General features: G+C 35.6%; 2 protein-coding genes across 8 annotated transcripts in view; one reads left to right on the top strand and one right to left on the bottom strand.

Moving 5' to 3' along the window:
* Positions 1–8,053, bottom strand: part of LOC145251218 (uncharacterized) — a 144,983-nt gene extending 136,930 nt beyond the window's left edge. For all 6 annotated transcript variants that reach the window (XM_080111713.1, XM_080111715.1, XM_080111710.1 and 3 more), the window contains exon 1: positions 7,755–8,053. In XM_080111713.1, the coding sequence (XP_079967839.1) occupies positions 7,755–7,853 (99 nt within the window). In that variant the 5' untranslated portion in view covers positions 7,854–8,053. The remainder of the gene's footprint in view (positions 1–7,754) is intronic.
* LOC145250062 (STAGA complex 65 subunit gamma-like) overlaps positions 6,180–25,306 on the top strand; it is a 112,117-nt gene continuing 92,990 nt past the window's right edge. Inside the window, exon 1 of one of the 2 annotated variants that reach the window (XM_080111707.1) lies at positions 6,180–6,480. The gene's annotated coding sequence lies outside the window, so the exon portion shown is untranslated. The remainder of the gene's footprint in view (positions 6,481–25,306) is intronic. The other variant, XM_080111703.1, reaches the window with a different exon arrangement.

Raw genomic sequence — 25,306 nt, 5'->3', positions numbered from 1 at the left:
AGTGGATTTGACTTCACATCTGAGAGAACACCAGAGGGTAGAAACTTTGTTGCTCAGGATTTGACCATGTTCTTTAAGCACTAGTTGAAGGTCAAGATCAGACATGATAGAAAGATTACATTCCCCAGTTTTTTTTAAAAAAGGTGGCTACAAGTAGCAAGTTTGTACAAAAAGGAGCCAAGAGAATGTGTTCTTTGCCTGAGCATGATGCACACGGTTACTTCTCCTCTCAGATTCCAGTCCTTCATGCAAATTTCTAGCCTCTTAGTCGAGTGAATAAGTTACCATTTCTCTAATAGAAAGCCTTCAAGATGCCCACTCCCCACTGTCAATTTTTTTTTTCTCCTCAGCCTCTCCTGAAAGAAAACCACACACTCTTCAAACTGCATCCTATTTTTAGAGATTGACCGTTTGGTTCTAAACAAACTGGAAACAATGGATTGTCTATTATTTAAAAGGAGTTGAGAGGATCTTACTAACTCCCTGTTTATATTCCAATTAAATTTTTGTATTTAGCGTTATGAATAATAAAATTTCCAATCAATTTAGGGATATCTTAAGTAGGAAGGCTCCTTAGTCTAAATATGGTATTGTGGTGATGGAGATGATTTTAGTTAAGAGTAGAATAAACATTTTTATCACTTTATATCAGATGATTAGATCCAGGATGATCAACGAAATCTATCTTTCACCACATTTTTGATGGCCTTGTGCCTAATTTTTTGTAAATGTAATTTTTTTTTATATTCCTGCAAATAGTTAATTCAAAGTGTAGTATAAATTCTGATACTAGCAAAGAAAAGTCGTACCTTTCACTTTTGTTGTCAGCAGAAATCTACACTATTTTCCTCGATCCTGCTTCTCCTTTCTGGGGAGGAGATGTAACTTTCACTTTCTCTTTACTTCTCCCCCCTTGCCGCTGTTCTTAGTATGCAAAGCAACTTCTTCATCCTATGCCGTCTCCATGAACTTCTCAAGAAGTATGGTTGGGAGAAGGAAACTGGCATCGACAGCCACTACCACGAAAGAGAGCGGCAAAAAATTTGCAGCCAGGGGCAAACATTAAAGTGCCCCTTTTGAAGAGCTTGATTAATTATTCCCACGTTAAAAACCGACCTTGTGTCTAACTTTGCCTTCATGGACAAGAAGGACTAAGTAAATAGGGACAATGCCTCAGGGAAATTGCAAATAGAAAAATATTTCTCAGCAATAGTTTAATTATAAGGGCACCACATCTAAAGTGTACTAATTCCACCTATATTCTTCAAGAGTCAGTTGTGGAAGAAGTGGCCTCATATTTAAACATCATTTTCTATATATGACATTATTATCCTAAAGCCTAATTATTAAAAGGTTTTTCCCCTTAGGCCTTTTTTCTATATATTTTAATCGGGCGAAATCTATGTTAACATAATCCTCAGTTTGGTATTTGAGTTCCATTTAAATTTTTCTAATTAAATTGCAATTTATTAACTAAATCACTTATCTCTTACTAAGTTTCTGTTTATTACTCTCACCCTTACTCATTAAATGTTGTTTGACCTCACCATGCTCTGATTTAAACGGCTTGGCTTTGTGTATTGATGGAGATGATTGAAGCGGTTTTCAATTTGAAAGTCAGGTGGTGGGGGTACAAAATGGCAGGTAAGAGGTTAGGTTTAGGATTTGGGTTTCTGTACTTCTACAGAATTTGAATTGAACTGTATTTTTTTTTTTAAGTTAAAAATGGCAAAGTTAACGACTAAGAAAAGAAATAGCACAGGGGAAAACTCTATATGAAAATCTCATAAGTTTATCAAAATCTTGATTCAGTACATAAAGGGAAAACATTAATAAGTTTGTCAAATTAAAAAGAAATCATATCTTTTTAAAAGTAGATGAGGACATCTTCGAAATCTGTTGAATATACTATATTTACTCATGTAAAACGCGTTTGTCTTAAGATTTCATGCATACTACTAAATAAATTTTAACTCCAAGGGGTTTATCATGTCATAATCTTGAAAAAAAAGAAAGAAAACATTTTTATCGCCTATGAAAATTTTTTTTTTATAAAATGGTGGTAGAACCCCACCCAATAAATGTCACAGTAATATTTATTGGGTGGGTTTCTACCACCATTTTATTTCTTATTTTGAAGTGATTATCGAGTCTTCAAAGACATTGCGGCCATCTTTTCTTCGGCAGCATTCAACATTACTCGTTTTTCGAATTGAATAAACATTTTATATTAAACAAAAGTACTTAAAACTTATCCAGTTAGGTAGAAAAGTAACTATCTTGCCTTTGATAACATTTATTTGTTATATATTTGATTTTTTTGGACAACTTTTTCGAATGTATGTGTATAGTAAAACAAACCAACAAGTTTTAAAACAATTTTTTCTTGAATGTACTATATGGAATACAGCATTACTATAAGGTATTCAAAATTAAATTATTCGGGAAATATTGTTTAAGACATTTTTAAAAAAAAAAGTGTAAATATTGCGGTGGGTTCTGAAATTCGAGCCTCGTTTTCAGTTTGGAGAAAGACATAGTATTACCGATGGCTCCGTTCAGTCTCGAAAGACAAACGATACCCCTTGTAGGGACAGCTGCGCGTGTAATTGTGAGGCAAGGGTTGCGCAATCTCCAACCACACCACACCTCTCCTGAATCGCCACTGTTTAAGTCTAGTGGCAAGGAAAAGTCCAGGACGACTGGAAACAATGCTGAGATAAGCGGAGGAGAGCACATACAGCACCTGAAGGTTCCAAATGGTCACCCATTTAGTATTGACCAGGTTCAACGTTGCTTAGTATTAGGTCGACGGTATCACAGCTATAGACTACTCTGTTTTGATCCGTGCGGTCTTTCACCACCACCCCCAAAAGTTTTTAAATGCCCCTCATTTTTTTAACAACTTTTTAAACGATTCTCGGGATTTAAAGGAACATCATGGCGCTATTTTTGTACCCCCCCCCCCACAAAAAAAATGAACAGTTCAAAGAATTTTCGAACAATTATTATTATAGACAACAAACTGAAAAAATAAACTAAAAAAACAAATATATAACAAATAAATGCTACCAATGGCAAGATAAATTACTCTTTTTCCTATCTGGATATGTTACTGCGCTATTTTTAAATAATATTTTCAAGTTAAACAAATATATCGTAAACATTTAATTTATTAGAGTGTTAGGTGAAAGTACAGAATAATTACAAAACACGTTCTTCCTTCCATTCATGTTAAGAATGTGTTTCAGCGCGGTAACAGATGCATGCACAAGTATCGTGTTTCACTTATTTTAAGGCTTTTTTAAACTTTGAAGCAAGTAATGCCGAATTGTTAACTTAGAACAACAAAAGGGTTAGTTTTTGTGCTGCGGCACCACCGGTCGAATACCACTACTGCAGTGACTGCATATGATCTAACTTTTCCCAAACTTAAAACAAGACTCGAATTTCAGACCAAGTCTTGCATAATTTGACCCGAATTCTCGTGATTTCCCGTCAAGCCCGGATCGGGCGAGACCCGCAATCATCGGTGTCAACCGAGCGTTGTTCAAATGTTGAAACGCTAATTCGACTTGAAAAGGTTTTTTTTTTTTTTTTTTTAATGTTTTAGTAATTTTTTATTTTATGATTAGTTATTTTTAAGGATTTATTTAATTTGAATATTTTTTTTTGTACTTCAATTTCTGGGAGTTTGATTAGCCAATGAAAAAGCGATATGTAAATGAAAACAGACGACATTCGAATTGGAAGAAATCGACTGAACCCCCAAAAAGCTGACAAACAACTATATTTTCAGACTCGCCAAACAGAAAAAATGACAGGCAAGGAAATAAATCTGTGCATGCTAGAAAAACAAATGGAAACGGCGATGCAGACAATCTCATTGTCAGGAAAATAAATTGCTTTCCCAAAGAATGAGGTGCACCAATTGTAAGCACAAATGTTTACTAAAAAAAAAAAAAAAAAAAAAAAAAAAGATTGTGCGTAAAGGATGGCTTCTCCTGGCGGTGTACCAATAGACAATGTAGACAATGGGTATCATTGCGCACAGGATCGTTAACTTTCTGAGAGAAATTTGTCAGGAATATTTCCTGAGGAATCCCCACCAGATAAGAGGCTCAGGGCACTAAGTGTGTTAGAAACTGACCTTACGAATGCGTGAAAAAATATTGAATAATTCGACCCAGTCTTTCCAAGCTTATAACTACTCGAAAAATGTAATTCAAACCCTAATTTTTTTTTTTTTTTTCAATTAAAGGAGCAAGGACCAAATTTAAAAAAAAAATAAAAGGTTTAATAGCAAATTATGCAATATTTGTTTTTTTTAATCGGTTTTCTTTAAAAGATTTGAAGAAAATAAACGAAATTTAACTTAGGTCGATTATAAAAAAAATCGATATAAATTCCAAAAAAACAGTTACCTTTAAAAATTTCTAATCAATGTGTAGTTGCATTCTTCATTGGTAAGAATTTATCCAGATTTATATTTTAAAATCCATTTATTTTTTTAAATAAAATAATTTTTAAACGCCTATTTGAAAACCCCGCCATCATGCAAACATTTTACGTTTTTATCTAAAACCAGAAATAGTTTTTGTTTTGTTTTATTTTGAATTACAGGTGGACAGAAGGAAGTAAAAACCACACGTTCGCGTTAGTTGTCTACCTTTGCGCGTAAAGAAATTTGTGCCTCCATACCTGAAAACTAGTCACATTTATAATTTTTTGCCTAAAAAAAAAAAAAAAAAAAAAAAAAAAATTTTTTAATTTAAAAAAAAAAAAACAGTTCAAGAAATTTTTTTTTTCTTTTCTCAAAAGATACGAGTTTTTGATTTAATATATTTAATTTGCATTTTATGGAGTAAATTTTTTTTTTTTTTAATATCTAAAAAAAACCCAAAAAACAAAACAAAAAACATTGAATGAAATAGAAATAATTTTCGTAATAAAACGAAACTTTCTGTACAATATAAGATTATAAGGTTTTATTTTAAAAAAAAAAAACCAACGTGGTTTAAAAAAAAAAAAGGTTTTAAACTTCGGACTTTACAGGTAAATTTCCAAAAAACACTTCTTTTTTTGTTTTAAATTTGAATATATTATTTATTGATCTTTTATCTTCAATTTGTTGATATATAAAACTTTGGTGAGTAAATTAATTATTTACTTTGTAATAGACATTTAAGAAAAGAAAAAAAGTTTGTCTAAAATATTATATTCGGTTTATTGGAAATAGCATAAAATTTCACATTGACCCTGAAAATATCGTAAAAATTGAATCAATAGAAAAATTTGGATAGATTTTTCAAGTTTAAAAATTGAAAAATATTTAACGCGTAAAATTCAATTGATTTCATTACGTAAAAAGAAAATGGCTGCATGGACGCTGGCACTTTGTAAACACTGTTTTTTAAAAAAATAAAAAATAATATTTCTATTATTTTTTATACAACTTTAATAGTTTATTTTGGAAGTATAATCCATAAAGAAAATAAACCCACTTTTAAAAGAGAAATAACGAGTTTTTTTGTTTTTTTTAATATTTTATTCACAGTTTCGTGTTAGGGGTGTCAAAAATTCCCCCCAAATTCTGATACACCTCGCCCAGGGCACACTGTAGAAATTGATGAATCTCTATTCAACCGAAGAAAACATAACGTAGGGAGAATCCTTGAACCGCTCTGGGTCAAAACAGCGTAACAAGCAAGAATGCGGGACCAGCCGGGAGCTTCTGGGTACATATTTACTTGAATTTATGTAGAGACAAAAATTTGGAAACGATCCTTTTTGTTTCCATCATAAATCACATTTCCGAAAGCTACCCGGTGTGTGTGTGGGGGGGGGGGCTTCCTTCCATTTCCTCTACCCCATCACCTCCCTCTTTGCTGTCGATGGCCGACCAACAGTCGACAGAAGTAAAAGATTCCTAAGGAAATATCCTTATCTCAAGAAAGTTCTTCCGCCGGCAATTAACAACCGTATAAAAAAAATATATATATATATATATTTACATAACTTGCTGTTGATGAATATTTTGCAAAAAAAAAAATTAAATAAATAAATACTAAAATAAATTAAATAAACATATTTGCTTTTTTTCAAGGTAGTTTTTTTTTTTTTTTTTTTTTTTTTTTATAATTTGCATTTTTTTTTCGGTTTGTTTTGCCTTTTTCCTTAGTCTGCGTCTGCTAAGCCGCTTGGCTGACACCGATGATTGCCTGTCTCGCCCGATCCGGGCTTGACGGGAAATCATGAGAATTCGGGTCAAATTATGCAAGACTACCGTGCAGAAATATAAGACATTTTTACGGTAGATTTAAAACAGAAGCTGAATATACCCGGAAATAGAAAGTTGGGTCGTATAGACACATTGGGCAAGCCATTTTATTTTCGTTCTAAGCTTAGAGTTTACACTAGGTTTGTTTTGAAAAAAAAAATCGCTTCGAAATAAGTTAAAACACAAATAAACTTGTACAGGTAGGTAGAAGAGCAAATTATCTTGCCTTTGGTAAGACTTATTTGCTGCAATTTTTTTTTTTTTTTTTTTTACTCTTCCTGTTCTGTTAGTTACAGTCCCTCAAGTTATTGGCGACCATAAATGAGTTTAAATGAAATAGTTGGGGATTTATTATTTTTTTTTTTTTTTAATTTTAAAAAGGAGGTTACCTACTTATTTGTGATAAAAACTTTTGGTAGATTTTTTTACTTACTTTACACATTAACAATTACCTTTAATATGGCGACTTGTATTTTTGTTGGTTTTCGGGTATGCTGAAAACGAATATCGCATTTAAATTCGGCGTAAACAAGTAGTTGTTCGGATATTAAGCATAAGCAATTTAATTTCTTAACACCGGTGGTCATTTTTGTACGCGCAAGCGTGCGTATATTTTGTATTTGATGCCCTAAATTGTATTTAACATGAAGTTGATTTTTTCTTTTTTTTTACCTCAACACTTTGACTGAAGCCGTCACCCCTTATTTATTTCATTAGGTTTCATTATGCTTGAAGAAAACAGTGACTGACTGGGGACTGGCTTAGTCGTAAAATTTGATTTTCTTGAATAATAATAAAAATAATGATAAAAATAATAATACTTTATCAAATTACGTGAAATTCAGTATTACGATTTCCGAAATTTCGTCCCAAGAGTGTAAAAAACGCCGAAAAAGTACATAATAGTTAAAAAAAAAAAAAAAAAAAAAAAAAAAAAAAAAAGGAAAAAGAAATGAAAAAACACCCCCTCCTCCATGTTAAAAGTAGATTTCTAATAACGTTTATTTCAACACGGTTTGTATTCTGCATAAGTACCAAGTCTTTTATTAGTAGTATTCAGATACACTAAGACGAAGTGAAATGGTAAAAAGAAGTTACACCCCCGCTCCCGCTCTAAAATATTGCATTAACGAAAAAGTTTTGTATTGTTTAAAGTAATAACTAACGAAACTTGTGTAGTTTAGTATTCGCAAGCAAATCAATTGTTTTCATTTTAGGAAAGTTCCGCAAAGTTAACAAACCCCCACCCCATGTTAAAAATGACTTTCTAAATTTACTTGGCAATGTTAAACTGCAACGTATGACAACTTATAAAAATACTGGCAACTCACGCACAGATACACGAGGATGTATAAACAGGGTGTTTTTCTTTCAATTTTTAAACTAATGGGTGTGAATGTCAGCGTGTAACGAGAAAACGCTTATTTAAAAACAAGAGAAAAAAAATTGGCTTTTCAAATTTGAAAATACTCACACGGCCAAATGCTACATGTACGGCAGACCTGGCGGGTGTAGGAGCAATGCCATAATCTATCGATGAAGTTGAATCGACTATCGTCGATATGTCAGCCATGTCTGGCAACTTGTTATGATAGGTGCAAGACGTCAGAAGAGAAAACTCATGCAGATCACATGGTCGGACCAACCCATCACACACAATAATGCTAATCCACTTCGCCTTTAATAATCACTTTACACACTTGTTAGACTCGACTGCTTAATTCTCTAGGTCTGTTTTCACTCTCTCTCCCAATCGCAAACTAACTTAAACTCTTAATGAGTTCTTTTCTAGAACAGTGGCTCCTCCTCCTAGGAGAATCTTTTTTCTAGGAACAAGAACACATGATAAAACTTTACCTATGAATTTTAAATTATTTATTTGTTTATAAAATTACAATTAAAGAAATTAGCCACAAGACCATCAAAAGTGGGGGGAGGGGGTCGATGATTATCTTTTGCCTATCCTACTCTTAGCTAGAATCATTGTAGTCACCACAATACCACATTTTCTCTCTCTCTCTCTCTCTCTCTCTCTCTCTCTCTCTCTCTCTCTCTCTCTCTCTCTTAGTGGCCTGGCAAGGCCACAGGGGAGACAACCAAGTAAAAGAACCCTAAGCAAAATTTATCCCAAAGCAGCAAAACTAAAGCTGGCTTGCCAGGACACTATATATATACAAATATAGGCAAATTTGGGCATATTTTATTGGTTTGAAAATATAGGTTCTTTTTTACCAATTGTCATAAAATTTTAACCATAGAATACTATTATTACATAGAAAAGCATGAAAAGTAATATGCTTAAGATTAACTTAGAAAAGTAAAAGGACTAGTTGTTAAAATGGAAAAGAAAAAGATAAGATATTCTAGTAAAAAATATAATAAATTTATAACTTAAAATATTGCAGGACTAAGAATTTATACATAACTAGCAGGATCCGTTAACCGGCGTTGCCCAGTGGAAGCCTGTCCCACCACCTCACCTCCTTCGCAAAAAAATAAACTACGGTTGTTGTTGGTGGCTGTTGCCGTCTCTGAACAAATGCAGACACTGGCGAGCATGGCCGAAATGAAATAATCTGGCTTTCACTGGCAATTAGTGCTGGTTTGGGGCGATAACATGCAGGTACTGTTTGAATTTTAAAAAAGAAAAGCAATTAAGGGAATGCGTAAATCAGTATAAATTAATAAAACTACGAAAAGTGATCCATAATGGAATGTAAAAACAGAAGTTTTAGAAGTTAGGCATTGTCACTGTATATGAACTGTTTAGAGCGATCGAAATTAGTAGTAGCAGTCGTAGCTGTTTCCATTTGTTGTTCAAGTCTTCCTCTTCTTTTCAGCTCTTCCACCAATAATATTAAAATAAATTTCATTTTTATGTTGTCTTTTTTAACATGTAAAACAAAACAATTGCGACTTTTTTCACTTCACTTCTTTGAGTATTGTCATGTTAAGAATTGCGTTTGGAATAGATATCTCAAACTCCCCATGTTTAGAACAGCTTTCAGAATAGACATCACCAACCTCCCTATCTTAAGAACGGCGTTCAGAATAGACACCCTCAACATCCCCATATAAAGAACGGCTTTTGGAGTAGACAACTCTCTTTTTTGGATGGGTGGTGGAAAAATAATTCTTCAAAATTTAATCGTGATAATCATTGTCAGCATACCTACCCGCAAATGCTAAAAAAACAATTGGAGGTGGCAGTGTCGGTAGGAGAGAAGTAGATTTGTTTAGCGTGTGTGCATACAAACCTGGCAGCCAGTGAATTACAGTGCATAATACAGGTTTTTATATCTCTCTAAATACTTGTATCTGCAAAATTTGAATGAGATTTTCTTAATCAGCATAGTCGAAACCCCTCAAAAGTCATCATTCTAAAGAAAATTGTGGAGGTGGACCTAATGTACAAATTTACCCCCCACCCCAAAAAAGAAAAGTTAATGTGTGTGCCTCAAGAATCAGCCTGGAAAAGAAAATTTAATAAAATACTCCACAGAATTCAAAATTGGTGAAAACATGAGTATATAACAAATAATTGTTTCCCTATGTAACGAAATTTGGTAGGTAATCGGTGTAAAAAATCAGTAATTGTGCATAAAACCAGACCCTAACTTTCAAACATGCTGGCAAGTCTGTCAATTGAGGTTCTTCAAAACTGCTTACTTATATATTTGGGCAAAATGTTAAGATTTGTTTTGTTAATATGATTTTTTCAAACATATTTACGTTTTGTTTTTTTGTTTGTTCAAATATAGTTATGTTTTTTTAAATATACTTCATTTAAATATACTTTATTTGAACCTGCGCAATTGTCGCCGATTTAAAAATAAATATTTTGGCAATATCATCGACTGCATTCGTACTTATTATGTTGTTTTAATTTAGTGTTTTGTTTTAACATATGTGAAATATTCAGATTTTAAAACTGTTAAACTATTTTCTGTTGCACATTCACTTTTTTGAAACTGCTAAATCTAAAAAATGTGGCACATTCATTGTTTCTTTTCATGTTTCGGGAAATAAGTATATTTTTAAAATATCTAAACAGTTTGACAAAATATATAACATATGAACTTAAATAAACATAGTTATTTGAAAATATATGCGAATAAAAAATTTAAAAAGTCAATTGGTAAAAAAAGTTTACATATTTTTTATATATTTTATATTATTTTTATTATGTTTTTATTTTAAGGGTGGGGGATGAAAAAATAAACATAAATATAGTTAAACTATTAAAATAGTTCAACAGTTTTAAAAAGTGAATATTTCACTTTTATTTTTAAATTGGTGACGATTGTAATAGATAGCGCAGGTTTATTATTTTTGAATCAGAAAAGGAAAAGATTATGTTATGTCTATAAGTTTATGATTCAGTTACGAAGGGTGCAAGCACAATATATGTATAATGTGTATATTTCCTCCAGGTGTTGACTGGGGAGCGGTAGGAGGACTTGATATTTAGAGAGAAAAATAGGAACCACTTCCTCTAAATATGGTTGCGATTGTGATGATGTTGCTTCTAAGATGAAATATAGGATTTTATTATAATGACTAAATGTGTCTAAAATATTGTTTTAAAGTTACATAAGATAATGTCTAGACATAATAAATTTGTATGTGGCATCTGTTGTTGCAAACCTATGATACTTTGGCCAGAGAGGAATTTCTGAAATTAAAATATTATATAGATGTTAAATTGAATTTTTGAAAAAATTCTTAATGCTGCAATATTTTAAGTTATTGATTTATTATATTTTTAACTAGAATATCTTGTCTTTTTTCTTTTTCATTTTAACAGCTAGTCCTTTTTCTTTTCTAAATCTTTAATTCAATCTTAACTATATTACTTTTCATGCTCGCATTTTTTTATGTAATCTATGATTTTCTAGGCTTTGTTTTGAAATAATATTTTTTTCTTTTGTGTGTTCAATATTATATGCCAACTCCATAAAAAAAGTTATTAACAATTTCTTAAATTGACTAAATAAAAAAAAAGGTCAAATAAAAGATGTAATTAAGTAAATAAACAGAAAAAGGGACAAAAAGAAGAGAGAAACAGAGTTAACAGGTGACATCGCTAGCAAAAAATTATCAACCCTAACATAGCAAAAAAGAGAGAAGCAAAAGATTATCAGCCCTAGCACGACAAAGAGCATCAGTTTTGTTAACTCTTTCTATATAACCCAGATAAGATGGCATGTGGGCAACATTCCCGCTATGATTTATGAAGGATGAAGGTGTCAACGACAAAAAAATTCCTTCTTTTGGAAATAGGGTACGATTATGAATATCTCTAGTATCAAATAATCCTTATACACTGTGAAATTTACTCTATGTATGAATACCAAAGAGGAAAGATATAACATATGAGAAATATTTGGAATGAAGTCTCCCCTTGCTGTTATTCCAGATCATTTAAAACCATAACAGCAAGTTTTAGTCTCCCCTCCATCAAGGCCAGAGGTTTTAGGCAATTATATATATACTAGCGTGAGACTCGATGTTGCCTGGGATTGAATTAGGATCAATGAATGTTTCGCATTTCCAATACTTTTATTGTTATCGAAATCAGTCAAATCAACGATATTTCAATCAAATCGATTGATTGCCTACTTTAATCGGGGACCAACCACAATGCACTGGGAGGAAGCTTCACATGCCTCGTCACAGTGACGTAGTCCACAATACATTATAGTCTACATTGCACTGCAGAAAACCTACTGTTGATTTTATAAAATTATTTTATATAACAGCTTGAATTAAAGTTTAAAATGTAAAAGTAATGTATCATAATTCAGTTGTGCTCTAAACAGAAACATTCATTATGAATGCACCCCTGCCTTAGTAAAGACTCTACTGTTGATTTTATATGCGAGGCCTTTTTGCTTGCTTAAATGTACTTATAATGTTAGGCTGTATCAGAGTGTTAACTTTGGTCAAAATAGGATTGTTCCTTCCTTGATCAGATTTTTTCAATTATCAATTTTTGATACTTATCAGGGGGTGTTCCTATATCCATCTGAGAACACTCCCAGATACATAAAATACGTTTATGTGAAATTTCAAAAAAATCGGTTGAGCTGTTTCGGAGTACACACACATACACACACAAAGTGCTTTATATATATATATATATATATATATATATATATATATATATATATATATATATATATATATCACATTTTGTTTTAATTTTCTTATAATTTTGTTTTTGGGGACAGGGCATTCTACCGGATGTCAGACATTAATTCACTATTTCAGTCACTCCAACTGAGAGATGTGTGTGTTTGTGTGTGCATATGCAAATGTACAATAACTGGTTAGTAAGACAGTTTCAACTCTTTCTAAATAGACCGGCCACTCGTATTATTTGAATTCTTTGGATTACTACTGTGAGTGTTATTAATCCACAAGAACTTGTAGTGTAGTGGATAAAGTTCTCAGTAAAATTCATTGTATTGAAGTTATACTCTTTTAGGGGTATCTGAGAGTATCCTGTAACTCTACAAGGCCACCATTCACCCATGCATGGAGTATTGTTGCCACATCTGGGATGGTACATTTACCACTAGCCTCTCGCTCTGTGCCTGTTTTATAAATATTTTAATGGAATGTGCTCTGATGAACTTGTTCCACTTGTATCCCCTAGACATACCCATTTAGCAACAAAATCTCACCCTTTCACTGTTGTGGTCCCTAAATGCCAGAAAGCTTTTTACTTTAATAGCTTCTCCCCTCGAACAGCTGGACTTTGGAATTCCCTTCCTGCTACCTACTTCGTTTACTGTACTGTTATGCAGAAGTTTGAATGTACCATAAAACAACATCTTGTTAATCTTTCCTAGGCATGGTCCCAAATAGTAGCCCCTTGTGGTGATATGTCTTGTTAGGGGTGAATGAGAATATAAAAAAAAAAGGTTGAAGGTTCAATCCTCAGGGCGACACTCAAAATACTATTGTGAATTACTTAGGACTTCTACTCAGTCATGACTGATGGAACAAGAGCATGCTACCTGCGTGGATTGAATAAAGAATTCCGTTTGAAATTCCATGCAGATTCCTGAGTTTGACAAGATACACCTGAAGAAGATTGGACGTTACATCGACCGAAATGTTGTGAGAATAATACTGCTGATGAGAATGGTAGTCTGGAGAATCCAAATTATATGAATAACCAATCTTCATCTAAAAAATTTATTACCGTATGTTGTATACGGGGAGGGGGGGGGGTTCTATATAACATGGAGGGGTGTATATTAAGTACCTAATGGGCGTATATATTCTGTATGCATGAACAAGGGACCAATCCGTGTACATGTTATATAGTTGTCTATGTAATATTCGTTGCATGTGTGTGTGTACATTTTTACCACATATAATAAACAGATATAAACATTTTCAACAACAGTTCAACAAACGGGACAAATAGCACCATTGTCTGCTTGCCAAATCAAGGGAAGGACATACCTTCTTGATCGGAACCACTGCGCTTCTGAAAATGTAAATCATTTTCTACCCAGACAACTAAATTGTTTTTTTTTTGTTTTTTTTACATAGGCATTGTACAGTTTGCGTTAAGCAAGCTGGTTTCCCAATCCGACAGCGTGTCGCCGTCGATGAGTGTAAACCCATAATGGCGACTCGCCTGTTCTTTTATAAGGGGGATAACTCCACTTATGCCAAGTCTGAGCGAAAGGGCGATAACTCCTTTCTGGCCTCTACATGCCCCTCCCCCTCGTGACCACAAAAGCAAGTTGTTGTGGTCATCCTTTATGTGGAGAAATACCCGTGCGACTTCCCCCGCATTTGCGGCGACAAACCCCTTGGGGCTCTCGTCCTCCGACTTGACGGTTCCCTTAACGGAGGAGGACTGTATTTTTGGGTATCTCCTCCCGTGGTATCTTCCACTTCCATTTCTTCCTCATGCTCGCTTGGGGATTCCGTGTCGGCGTGTTGTTCCACCTCCATTGCCTCCTCCGGAGGTTGTTCCTGTGGGGTCTCCACATTTATAGGTGGGTTTGGGATTTCTTGTCTGATGTTACGAGGGCCATCCACTACCGGGTGTATTCTACGGAGAAACCGACGGTTGCGCAATGTCACTCGATTGCTTCCATCGACCCGGACTTGGTACTGTCGGTACCCCTGGGTCTCCACGATTCTCCCTGTCTTTGTCCATCGACGTGGGTGGTTCCCGTCCTGGTTCTGGATCTGGACGTAATCTCCTACCTGGAGTTCCCGGAGTGGGCGACTATGTTGGTCGTAATACTGCTCGTTCCTCATATGTCTTTTGGCCATTGCTACTTCCCTTAGTTTGCCTATTTCTGTCCACTGTTTTCGAACCTGGTATTTGTCCCGCAGGACAGGAAGGTGGTCTTTAATGACCCGACCATACAGCATCATGGCCGGGGACATGTCGTGTTCCTATGGGTCAGTAGTGCTCGGGCTGCCCGATCATGGCACAGGCGTCCATAACTGTCCGTATTGTCCCCCAGTATATGTCTCGCGGTTTTGACGGCTAACTCTGCGCGGCCATTGCCTTGGGCATAATGCGCTGATGAGGTACGTTTTCGTATGCCCCAATTCCTCAAAAAGGAGTCGTATTCTTGGGATTCAAATGGTGGTCCACCATCTGACGAAATCTCTTCCGGTACGCCGTAGGTACAGAACCAAGTCCTCAAGGTATCGCACACCGTCTTGGCTCTTCCCGACGTCATTAGGGCCACTTCAACCCATCCCGTATACCTGTCTGCGTATACCATAAAGTGTCTACCCTGCATCTGGACGAAGTCAACCACCACTTGTTGGAATGGAAATTCCGGGTCTGCTGGGGACATCAAGGGTTCCCTGGGCTGAGACGGTGCGATTTCATTGCACGTGCGGCACTGGGCTCTTGTTTGCCTGATGTTAGCATCCAACCCTGGCCAGAATAGTCGTTGTCCCGCATTCGCCAGCATTCCGTTCACACCCTGATGAGCGGAATGAAGAGATTCCAATATCTCTGCACGGAGTTGTCGAGGTATTAGGATTTTGTTCCCCTTGATGATCACTCCTTCCAGGCAATATAATTCCTCACGCATAGGCCAGAAGACTCGAACTACGGTTGGGATATTTGTACGTGACTGGGGGAAGCCATTTTGAATCAGCTCTTTCAAAGTCCTGCATTCTTCGTCTGTGGCTGCCGCAGCCACAATCCTTCCCCATGTGATGGCTCTTAACGTAGTATCATTCTCGTACATCGATGTGAGGGCGGCTTTGACTGCGGTGTCAATGGATTGGTCCTGGTCTCTTGGTGGGGTGCCCGCTGGGTACCGAGATGCACAGTCAGGGGCCAAGTTGAGTTTCCCCGGTCGATGTTTTATCTTGAATTTATACATGAGTGACTTTTCCTTGAAGTTTAACAGGCGTGGGTTTTTTATATTCTCCAGGGCTCGGTCTGAAAATATCTTTACGAGCGGTAAGTGATCCACTGTAATTACCAAGTCTGGGCATCCGAGTATGAACATGCGGCATGATTCCAACCCATAGATCAGAGCCAAGGCTTCACCTTCCACTGGTGCATATCGTGATTCCACGTCGTTGGTAAAACGGGATCCCGCCAGGATGAGTTTCCAATGGCCATCCCCACAACTCATGTTTAATTCCCCCTCACATCTGCAATGCTTTTGAAACAGAAAATACGATATCCCTGTTTTGCTGTAGTCTGTCGCGAGTCCTGTTGCTCTGTTCATTTCGAACGTTTGGATGCCTTTTTCAATTCTTTCCACTATTATTTTTTTCGACTCTTGGAATACCTGTTCCAGTGTCTCATCTCAATAAAATTTCCTGTCCTTTGTTTTCAGCAACTCTCGGAATGGGGCCATAACTTCGGCTTGTGAGAATGCATAGGAGACTTGGTTTACGAGTCCGAACCAGGACCTAACCCCAGTAATATTTGTCGGGGTGGGGAAGCTCAGGATGGCTTCAATCATTCTTCTTGTGGGTTTGACCCCGTTCGTTGTTACTTGAAACCCTGTTTCCGCTGAGCTGCTTTGCGATAATGATGTAGGAAAATTGGATGGCAATAATTTCAGCTCCTTAAGTGCAGTTTGTGATAAGTAGAGCCCGGATGTGTTGTCAGACACATACACTGCCTGTCGTGTTTCTCTTGATCCCACCTTAATATGTAAAAACAGGACCCCCTTGATGTGTAACTGGCTATTTGTTATACCCCTTATCCGATGGGTAGTTGGAACCAAGTACCCATTTGGGTACCCGAGGAGTCCTTGAATCTTAGGGCCAACAGAGCAAGTTTGGGCTCCTGTGTCCGCGAAGGCTTGGATGGCGTGGGTGCTCACTTTCATCGGCTTCTTTGGCACCCTTCCAAAGGTCGCATGGCACTTGTTCATTACAGTTACCTCTGCTGTAACTGAGGGGGGCGGTTCTGGGGCGCCCACCTGGAACTGTTTCCCATTCCACTCAAGGTGAGGAATGTTTGCCGGTTGTCTCTCATTGTGTCTGTGAGTAGGGGTTTTATCCGTGGTGCAAAACATGAACGACTCCCCGCTTTTTATAGCCTCCGTTTTGGATCTATTAATTTTCCGGCACACCTTTTTAATGTGCCCTACTATTCCACAAAAGTGGCACTTGAGTCCCACTGCTGGGCAATCTTTCCGGTTCATCGATCCACCTCGGTGTGATGTTTTTCCGCAACCATTGCAAGGTTTGGTGTCCCGTGGGTTCGACAGGGCCTTTGCCTCATGCATTTGTTGTACTTGATTCGACTTTTGTACCCCAGATATCGTGAGAGGTTGTGTGGTATCGGAAAAGTGTGGAGTTGCTTCGTCTGTTGCCTCCAGGCAAACCAACCGTGAAAACTTTAGATCCAAGGTAGGAAGTGTAGCTGCCTCTGCCAGTACCCTTCTCTGGTGTTCGATATTTCTTAACCTTGCCATCATTTGCCCGGCAACCATATCGTCTGAATAATTAACCTGCTGCCGGCAAGTGGGTTCGTTCGGACACTGAATACTAAATTCACAAAATTTCGCCTGGCCACGTAACCTCGATAAAAAATGGGTCACTGACTCACCCTCATTTTGCTTCATGGAGTGAAACGTTTGTCGGTGGACTTCCTTGTGTAAGCCTCGAACGGCCACCAGTTGTATTTGGCAAAGAAGGAACTCTTCTGCCGCATTGTTGAGTCGTTCTGGTCCAATGAGCTCAAAAAGTAACCTGTTCGTTTCCGGTGTGCATGCTTCTCGCAGTTCGTTTCGAATTACAGCTGGATTTTCGAGTCTGCACATCTCCTTGTACCGTGACCAGGTGTCTAAAAAGAGTGCCCATTCGCTATCTGTTGAGTCCAGACCTATAGAAGGTCGCTGCATTCTTTTTGTTTGCGACGTGTTCGCTCGTCCGTGTAAGATGTCCTTCCGTAATTCGATGTTTTCTTTTTGTAACTCGACTAGTTGACGTAATAAGAGAACGTTTTCTTGTTCCATAGTGTAACGATATTTTTAGTCCAATGCTGCGATATAAGTATTTCACGTTTTAAAGTGACAATATGTTCGTAGCGCCATGTACAGTTTGCGTTAAGCAAGCTGGTTTCCCAATCCGACAGCATGTCGCCGTCGATGAGTGTAAACCCATAATGGCGACTCGCCTGTTCTTTTATAAGGGGGATAACTCCACTTATGCCAAGTCTGAGCGAAAGGGCGATAACTCCTTTCTGGCCTCTACAGGCATCACCACATTATCAAGGCCAAGAGGCCACTCAAGGATAAGGGTTAAAGAGTGTACAGTAGAAATTGGACAATATAGTAATCATTAGTAATGAAAATTTGGTAAATTTGATAACTTATATGGAACGGCTCATCAAGAACTTATTTACGTTAGACTTGAAGACAACCATATTGTAGTCAGCCGGAAAGCAGGAAAACGGAAGACAATTCCACAGGCGTGCAGTTCTAAGAAAGAAGCTTTGTTCATGGAATCTACGTTTAGGTTTAGGCACAGATAAAGAGTGGGGGGAATTATTGATAGTGTTTACAGCTAGACGAGTGTTTCTTGTGAAAATTTGGCGAGGGGGGACCATAGATTGAAGCTCAGTCGAACACTTTCCATGAAAATAACGATACATCAGAGACAAACTCGCAACATCTCTTCTGTGAGATAGAGGTTGCAAGGAAGAGAAAAGGACATCTCCTACGAGGCTACGAAGTCTATTTTGAACTCTATCAAGGCAGGACAAGTCCTTTCTAGCAGCTCCTGCCCAGATGTGGCAACAGTATTCCATCCTTGGACGTACCTGGCTCTTATATAGATAGAGAATAGCATCAGCAGTGAGATATCTACCGGATCGATAGAAAGATCCCACCATTTTTCCAGCGGCCTTGGCAACAGATTTGATGTACGTGTTCCATTTAAGATCAGGAGTAATGGTCAAGCCAAGAAGCTTGTCAAAACTTGAGGCCTCCTGAAGACGAGAGCCATTCATTTCAATTGATGCCAGATGTGGATCAGAATGTTGATGATGTAAAGAGAGAAGCTTGGTTTTAGATGCATTAAACGTAACCAGCCACTCCTTTCCCCATTGTACTATGTGCTCAAGATCAGAGGAGAGAGAATTGGAGAGAACTTGGTCGTTTACTGTCTTAGATGTGCTACCATAGATGGTAGTGTCGTCAGCATAAATGTCTACAAATGATGTAAGGATGTGATTTGGAAGATCATTAATGTAGATCAAGAAAAGAGTTGGCCCCAGGATGGACCCCTGAGGGACACCGGCATTAATACTGTGAGCTTCTTTTGCCCCTCAACTACTACTCTTATGAATCTATCAGAAAGAAATGATTTAATAATTGAGAAGACATTTCCAGCAATACCATAGCTAGAGATCTTATGAAGTAAACCTTTATGCCATACCCTATCAAAGGCCTTAGATATGTCAAGAGCAATTGCCCTAGAAAGGTTGCCTCCGTCGAGAGATTTGCTAATCCTATGAGATATAACTGTAAGCACATCTGCTGTAGATCTAGCAGAACGGAAACCATATTGAGTGTCACTAAGAAGGTCATTTTTGTTGAGATGGTTGATTACTTCTGTATTTAACACAGATTCCAGCAACTTACTCATGACGCACAGGAGACTTATTGGTCTGTACTGAGAGGAGGATGAGCGATCACCTGAATTCTTAAATACAGGGCATACTGATGAAATTTTCCAGGGAGATGGGAAACTATTCTCCTTAAGACAACGTTTAAACAGTTTTGTAAGTATGGGCGCTAGTTCAGGTTGAAGTTTTTTGAGTACTATAATTGTTTTTCCATATTTACATTTATCCTTGTTGCGGCTTTTTTTGTTCTGGGGTTGCACGCCATTCTTTTTTCAGGGATTACATATGACTGTCTCTCCAGCTGAATACTTCTAAAGCTGAACTATTCCCAACCAGCTGAGAACTTGCCTGTCCTGTTTACTCGTTCCAATCCATTCGCTCAAGACTCCTCTACTAACTCCTAACTCTGCCTGTATATATTCAAACCAATCCTTTGTGCTTACGTTATTCAACTATGCAAAGACTTAACAGGTGACTTATCAGTCATGTTTTCTCTGGCCCAATTTTATTGTTTTTATACCTAGGTTTGAAAACCTATTTTGTTTATCTCCACTATATTTTTTACCATTAAAACATGTTTGTTTTTATTTATCATAATTCCTTCTTGTTATTATTTATAGAATCTAGTCAAGTTAAATTCCTAAAACATCATTTAACCATATTTGTCCTTGAATTGCATTTTTCTCTTTAAAACAAATCTAATTCAATCCACACAATAATAATAATAACAATCTTCTGGCTCAGATAATTCAGCAATACCCTGGGTGTGCTAATCTGCAACATGTAAACCGCTGTTTTCCAAAACTTAATAATAACTTTCTATTACAATTTAAAAACTTCAAGACTAATTCTGAATGTTGAAAGTTACAATAAGAAACACTCACCGGCTAGGGCAATCTTTTTTATTATTATTGTTGATAAAAAAAGAAAGTGGTAAAAGTCGCAGTGGTAAAAAAGTAATTGTTGGCTAGAATTAAAGTTTATATAAGCCAAAGTTTTAGTCAAGTATTATGCTGCCATTTTTCTAAAGAAATGGATCCAATATGGACCTGGAAACATTTGATTGTTAACAAATAGTTGGGATAGTTGGTTAACCCATATTACCAACAATGCAGATGAGTCGTTTCGCTAATCACTGTCAGCATTCATGTAACATAAGCAAGCAAAATTGTTCATCCACCAGTATTATGCTGTGCATGCTATATTAACGTATTAGCAATTCTTTCTTATGATCTTTTTGTGTTTATGGTGATCTTGTTATTTTCGTCCATCACATCTGTTGCTCTTATTATTATTAAGCCTCACTCATTCATTTCGAATGAATCAAATGGTTATTGTTGGCATTGTTTCCCTGATATATTTCTAGTGAAAATTCTTTCTAGAAAGATATAAGGTACTTACAGAAGGAACCACATTAAAATTGCCAATATCCTAAGTGAAAGCATTTTTGTGGAATGAACTGGATTCAAACTCAGCACACCTAGGGTGTCAGACTATATCGTTAACCACTTAGCTGTTGTTCCTGTTTGTTCTTACTGCCCATTTCTAAAAGCAGAAGTTGGTTCCTTTCTGATTTTGTGTAACCCAACCAGTGGTGGGATTCAAATTTTTTAAGAACAGGTTCTAAGAAAACAGATCATGTATATATATATATATATATATATATATATATATATATATATATATATATATATATATATATATATATATTAATGTTATATAAACTGTTATGTTAATAAGAATAAAGAATCTACTATAATGTAGTTATATAATTTTTAAAATATTCAACTATTCTAAGTATAAATTTATTAATAATTATTTTGCTAATATTCTAATTAATACAGATTTGAATAGGGGTTTACCTAATTTTAGCAACCGGTTCGCCGAACTCATAATATTTTAAGCACCGGTTTGCACGAACCGATGCGAACTGGCTGAATCCCACCACTGAACCCAACCTCTGAAGAGACCTGATTGGAAGGTCCTGATTTAAGCTATTTTGGCATAAAAATAACAGCAAGTACTATGTGATGCTTATTTACTATGATCGTACACAGTTCTCTGCTTGGTGGCATCTGAGACAAGATGTAACGAGTATCATCACCCACTTAGAAGCATTATTCTATAAGTGAAATCTACTAACTGTAATGGTCATTGACAATGATAGAACATTTCACAGTATGCCCTTCAGAAACTTTTTGGAATTGTGAACTTATGTCTTTGTGATTCTATCAACATTCCCCCTCCTCCCAAGTGTTAGGAAGTAAAAAGAGAAGAAAAAATATAACAAAAAAACAAGAAACAAGTTTATCAGCAGAACAATGGAGAGGAAGTTCTTCACCAAGGTACACAAACGAAGCTGAATAAGATTGTTGATCAAGGTGTGGTGGACAAAAGATCAGACATATTTAGAGTTAGTTTATAGGCAATTTTGGGTATCACAGTGAGTTTTGCGACAGTTCATGACAGTTGGGTTTGCGACAGTTGAGAACAGTTTTGAGTTGAGGAAAATTGTGAGTTGGACACATTGAAAGGCAGATCATGGCTTGGACCAGATCAAGAGAGCTTTAGGAGATCAAAATGAGCTGACATCAACTGGCGAACATGGCCTCAACAAAATGTAGCTGTGGACCCTAGCGTGTAAAAGGTCAATGGTGTTACACACACACACACACAACTATCCAGTGCAACTGAAGAATATGTTGAAATTTGTGTTTTATTTTATTTTTATACTTATGAACCTGTGTGCGCCCACCTCAGCAGCTGCAATATGAGAGACGACACGGTCAACGGAGAAGACGAAAAAAAAATACATGGCGCACAACATTTAGGTCAACATTGTTTGTCGAGCGGGATAGCACATATGGTCCTATCACATTTGTGTACATTCGTTGCATAGATCATGATTGTCCACTTGTTGTGTCTGTTTGAATTTGGTGCTTGATTTCGTCACCAGCTTGTAGTGTCCATCATATGATCTTGATTACTACTGTAACAAATTAATTTTTCATCCAAATAAAATTACAACTGAGTTTTAAAACAAGTAACAATGCTTTGTGTGGTTTAAAATGACACTTGGCCGAAGAACAGACTTGCAATTAGAACAACAGTTGCTTCCAACCAAACACAAATGGTCCTTCAGCTTGTCCAGAAAATCTTCTGTTTCTGAGATTAACAGAAACGAAAAATCTCTCCCTGCCTGTAGTTTATCTGAATAATATGTAGAGATATCAATTAAACTACACTGCAAAATCACTTGAGATTTATCAGCTCTTAATCTATAGACTTAAAAACTGACTGCCCAGAGTGTCTATTATCTGGAGTGGACATAATTGTTGCAGGATCTCAAGTGGTCTGCTTTCTCAGAAAAAATTATATTTTTTACTTTTAACAAATCATTATTCTTTCTTTTAAGAAACCATTATGTTTTTAATGAAGCTAACACATTTCTTCAGTGGTCTCCTCTCTCGGCTAAATATTTCCGCATTGCAGGCCTGCTATTTATAACATGCATCTATGCACCATTGCTGAACATAAACATGCATCGCAATGCATGTTTACAAAGTGAATGGTTATTTGAATTTTGTTATATTGTGACCATGTTCCCTCAATAACAGTATCATAGAAAAAGATTGTGATGAGAAAACTAGATAATGAAAGCAGTTTATTGGTATGTTACTTCTAAAGACAATGTGAGACCACTGATCACCTCTGCAAATATGATCCATCACTATAAAGTCTGTATAAAAAGGACCATTACAGTAATCCCAGATGATCTGAACAGCAATACTTGGGTAATGAAAAGGGAAATTATGTTTGGGTAAAAGATCTCAGCAGACCATGTATGTATTCATATACACTTGGACATGTGACAGGCATAATCAATTATAATTTATTTGTGCTCAAAGATAAACAGTAGAAGGAGCTCGGTCACATCTTTGAAAACATTATTTCGTAAAGTGAATTTGAAAATTTTAGAAAATTAAATAATGTTATAAAAATAAAATACGCATCAAGTGCGCTTGAAAGCCAAATCACAACGTAATATTAGGAAAATAAATATTTTACTGGTTTGAAATTTATAACATAAATATATTTCAGAGCTATTATCCATCCTCAGTGTGTTGCTTTCTTTCTTTCTTCTGTTCTTTTTTCTCTTCATGTTGTAAAGCTGGAGAAAGAAATGTCTGTTTATAAAGAGCCGGGCATTGTATCTCAGCGGTTGTATTTTGAAATGTTGGAATAGTGCATAGGCAACACAAGAATAACGTCAAGCGTGTGAATTCCATATATTCCATTTCTTTCTCGTACTTTACAACATGGAGAGAAAAAAGAAAAGAAAAAAAAAGAAAGAAAACAACATACTGAAGATGGAGTATAGCTCTAAAATATATTCATGTTATAAATTTCAAACAAGTAAAATATTTATTTTTCTAATACTACATTGTGATTTTGCTTTCAAGTGCACTTGATGCATATTTTATTTTATTCAAATAAAATAAACGTTTCTATATGGAATTCACACCCTTGACGTTAACGTGATATAATTTTTTTTATTAAATTAATAAAATCTTCTTTTTTTTTTTCTTAGACTTTCAGTGTAAGACATCTTTTTCAAAGAAGCCTCTTTTTGTCTGTTTTGTTTTCATTTATTTTCATTTTGCTGGTGATATTAACATTGAACGGTTGATCTTCAGGGAGAGGGAAAAGTCTACGTCCAATGTTATTGACGTCGTAAAGTCCTAACTTGATGTGTTTGCATGATTGGCACAAATTTTACATAGGGGAGGTTAGATCGCTGAAAAAAATTATTTTGTAAAGGTTATTTGAAAATTACTAATAACATTGGACATATATTTTTCTCCCTCCCCGGAGGGCCAACCCCTTGAACCAAATGTAAAAAAAAAAAAAAAAAAACTTCTTTGAAAAAAATGTCTTATACCAAAAGTCTCAGAAAAAAAAAAGATTTTATTCATTTATTAATAATAAAATATATACCATTATTTGGTTTCCTAAACATTTCAAATTAACTAAACATAAATGGTATTTTTTGGAGAGGTCCCTATTCTAGAAAAGAACCAAAATCGTAAAAAATTTGTGGATTTTTTAAGTGTTAACACTTAAAAAAAAATTCACACTAATTTTATAATCTTAAATCTTTTTAACAAAATGTAATAAAAGAAAATAACATAAAGTGTTCAAAGAAAAAAAACCATTCAATCTTAACATTCAAATTTCTTTGATACAACAGAAGCTTGTACAATAAATCAGGTTTTCCATTAATTTAACAGCACAAATGAATCATAATACTTGACACTTGTTCTTAAACTTTAATGCAAGCTAGTAATTACTTTCTAATCAACAGTTTCAAACACTTGAATTTGAAACGCTTACAACATAATAAAAAAATCTCAGTCACTTTAATCTTTATCTTTAAAAAGTGATATATTATCTCCATTTTATCTATTATCTCTATAAAGTGATATAGGTAATCATCAGATTCCGTTTAACGCCCATTTTACATACTGGCATATGTTGGACGGCTTTAAGAAATTGATTTCTAAACTCCCTGATCAACTCTTTATTCCTCTTTATCTAAAGTCCACCTTTGTCACTTCTGCCCATGTTTTCCTTGACCTTCCCCTGTTGACTGGACCTGTACATATGTTTATGTATTTCTATGTACAGGATTCACTCCTAAACTAATTAAGTGATTGTTATGAATTTTGGAACACAGCTGCTAAGTGTAAAGGTGGATAATGTGAGCTATGTTTAGTTTGATTAAGTTTTATGCAAAGAGATTATTTTCTAGAATAAAAATCGTGATGTATTTTGATCAAAATTAGAATAAAAATTCTTGACATAAAATTTGGTAACATTATATCTTAATTTTAATCTTTTTAAAAGGACATAAAAGTGGTGCCAAA

The sequence above is a fragment of the Euprymna scolopes genome, chromosome 1 (assembly GCF_053919585.1).
Source record: "Euprymna scolopes isolate OS-2025 chromosome 1, ASM5391958v1, whole genome shotgun sequence".
NCBI classification, from domain to species: domain Eukaryota; kingdom Metazoa; phylum Mollusca; class Cephalopoda; order Sepiida; family Sepiolidae; genus Euprymna; species Euprymna scolopes.
This window is presented reverse-complemented; position numbering and strand designations above follow the sequence as displayed.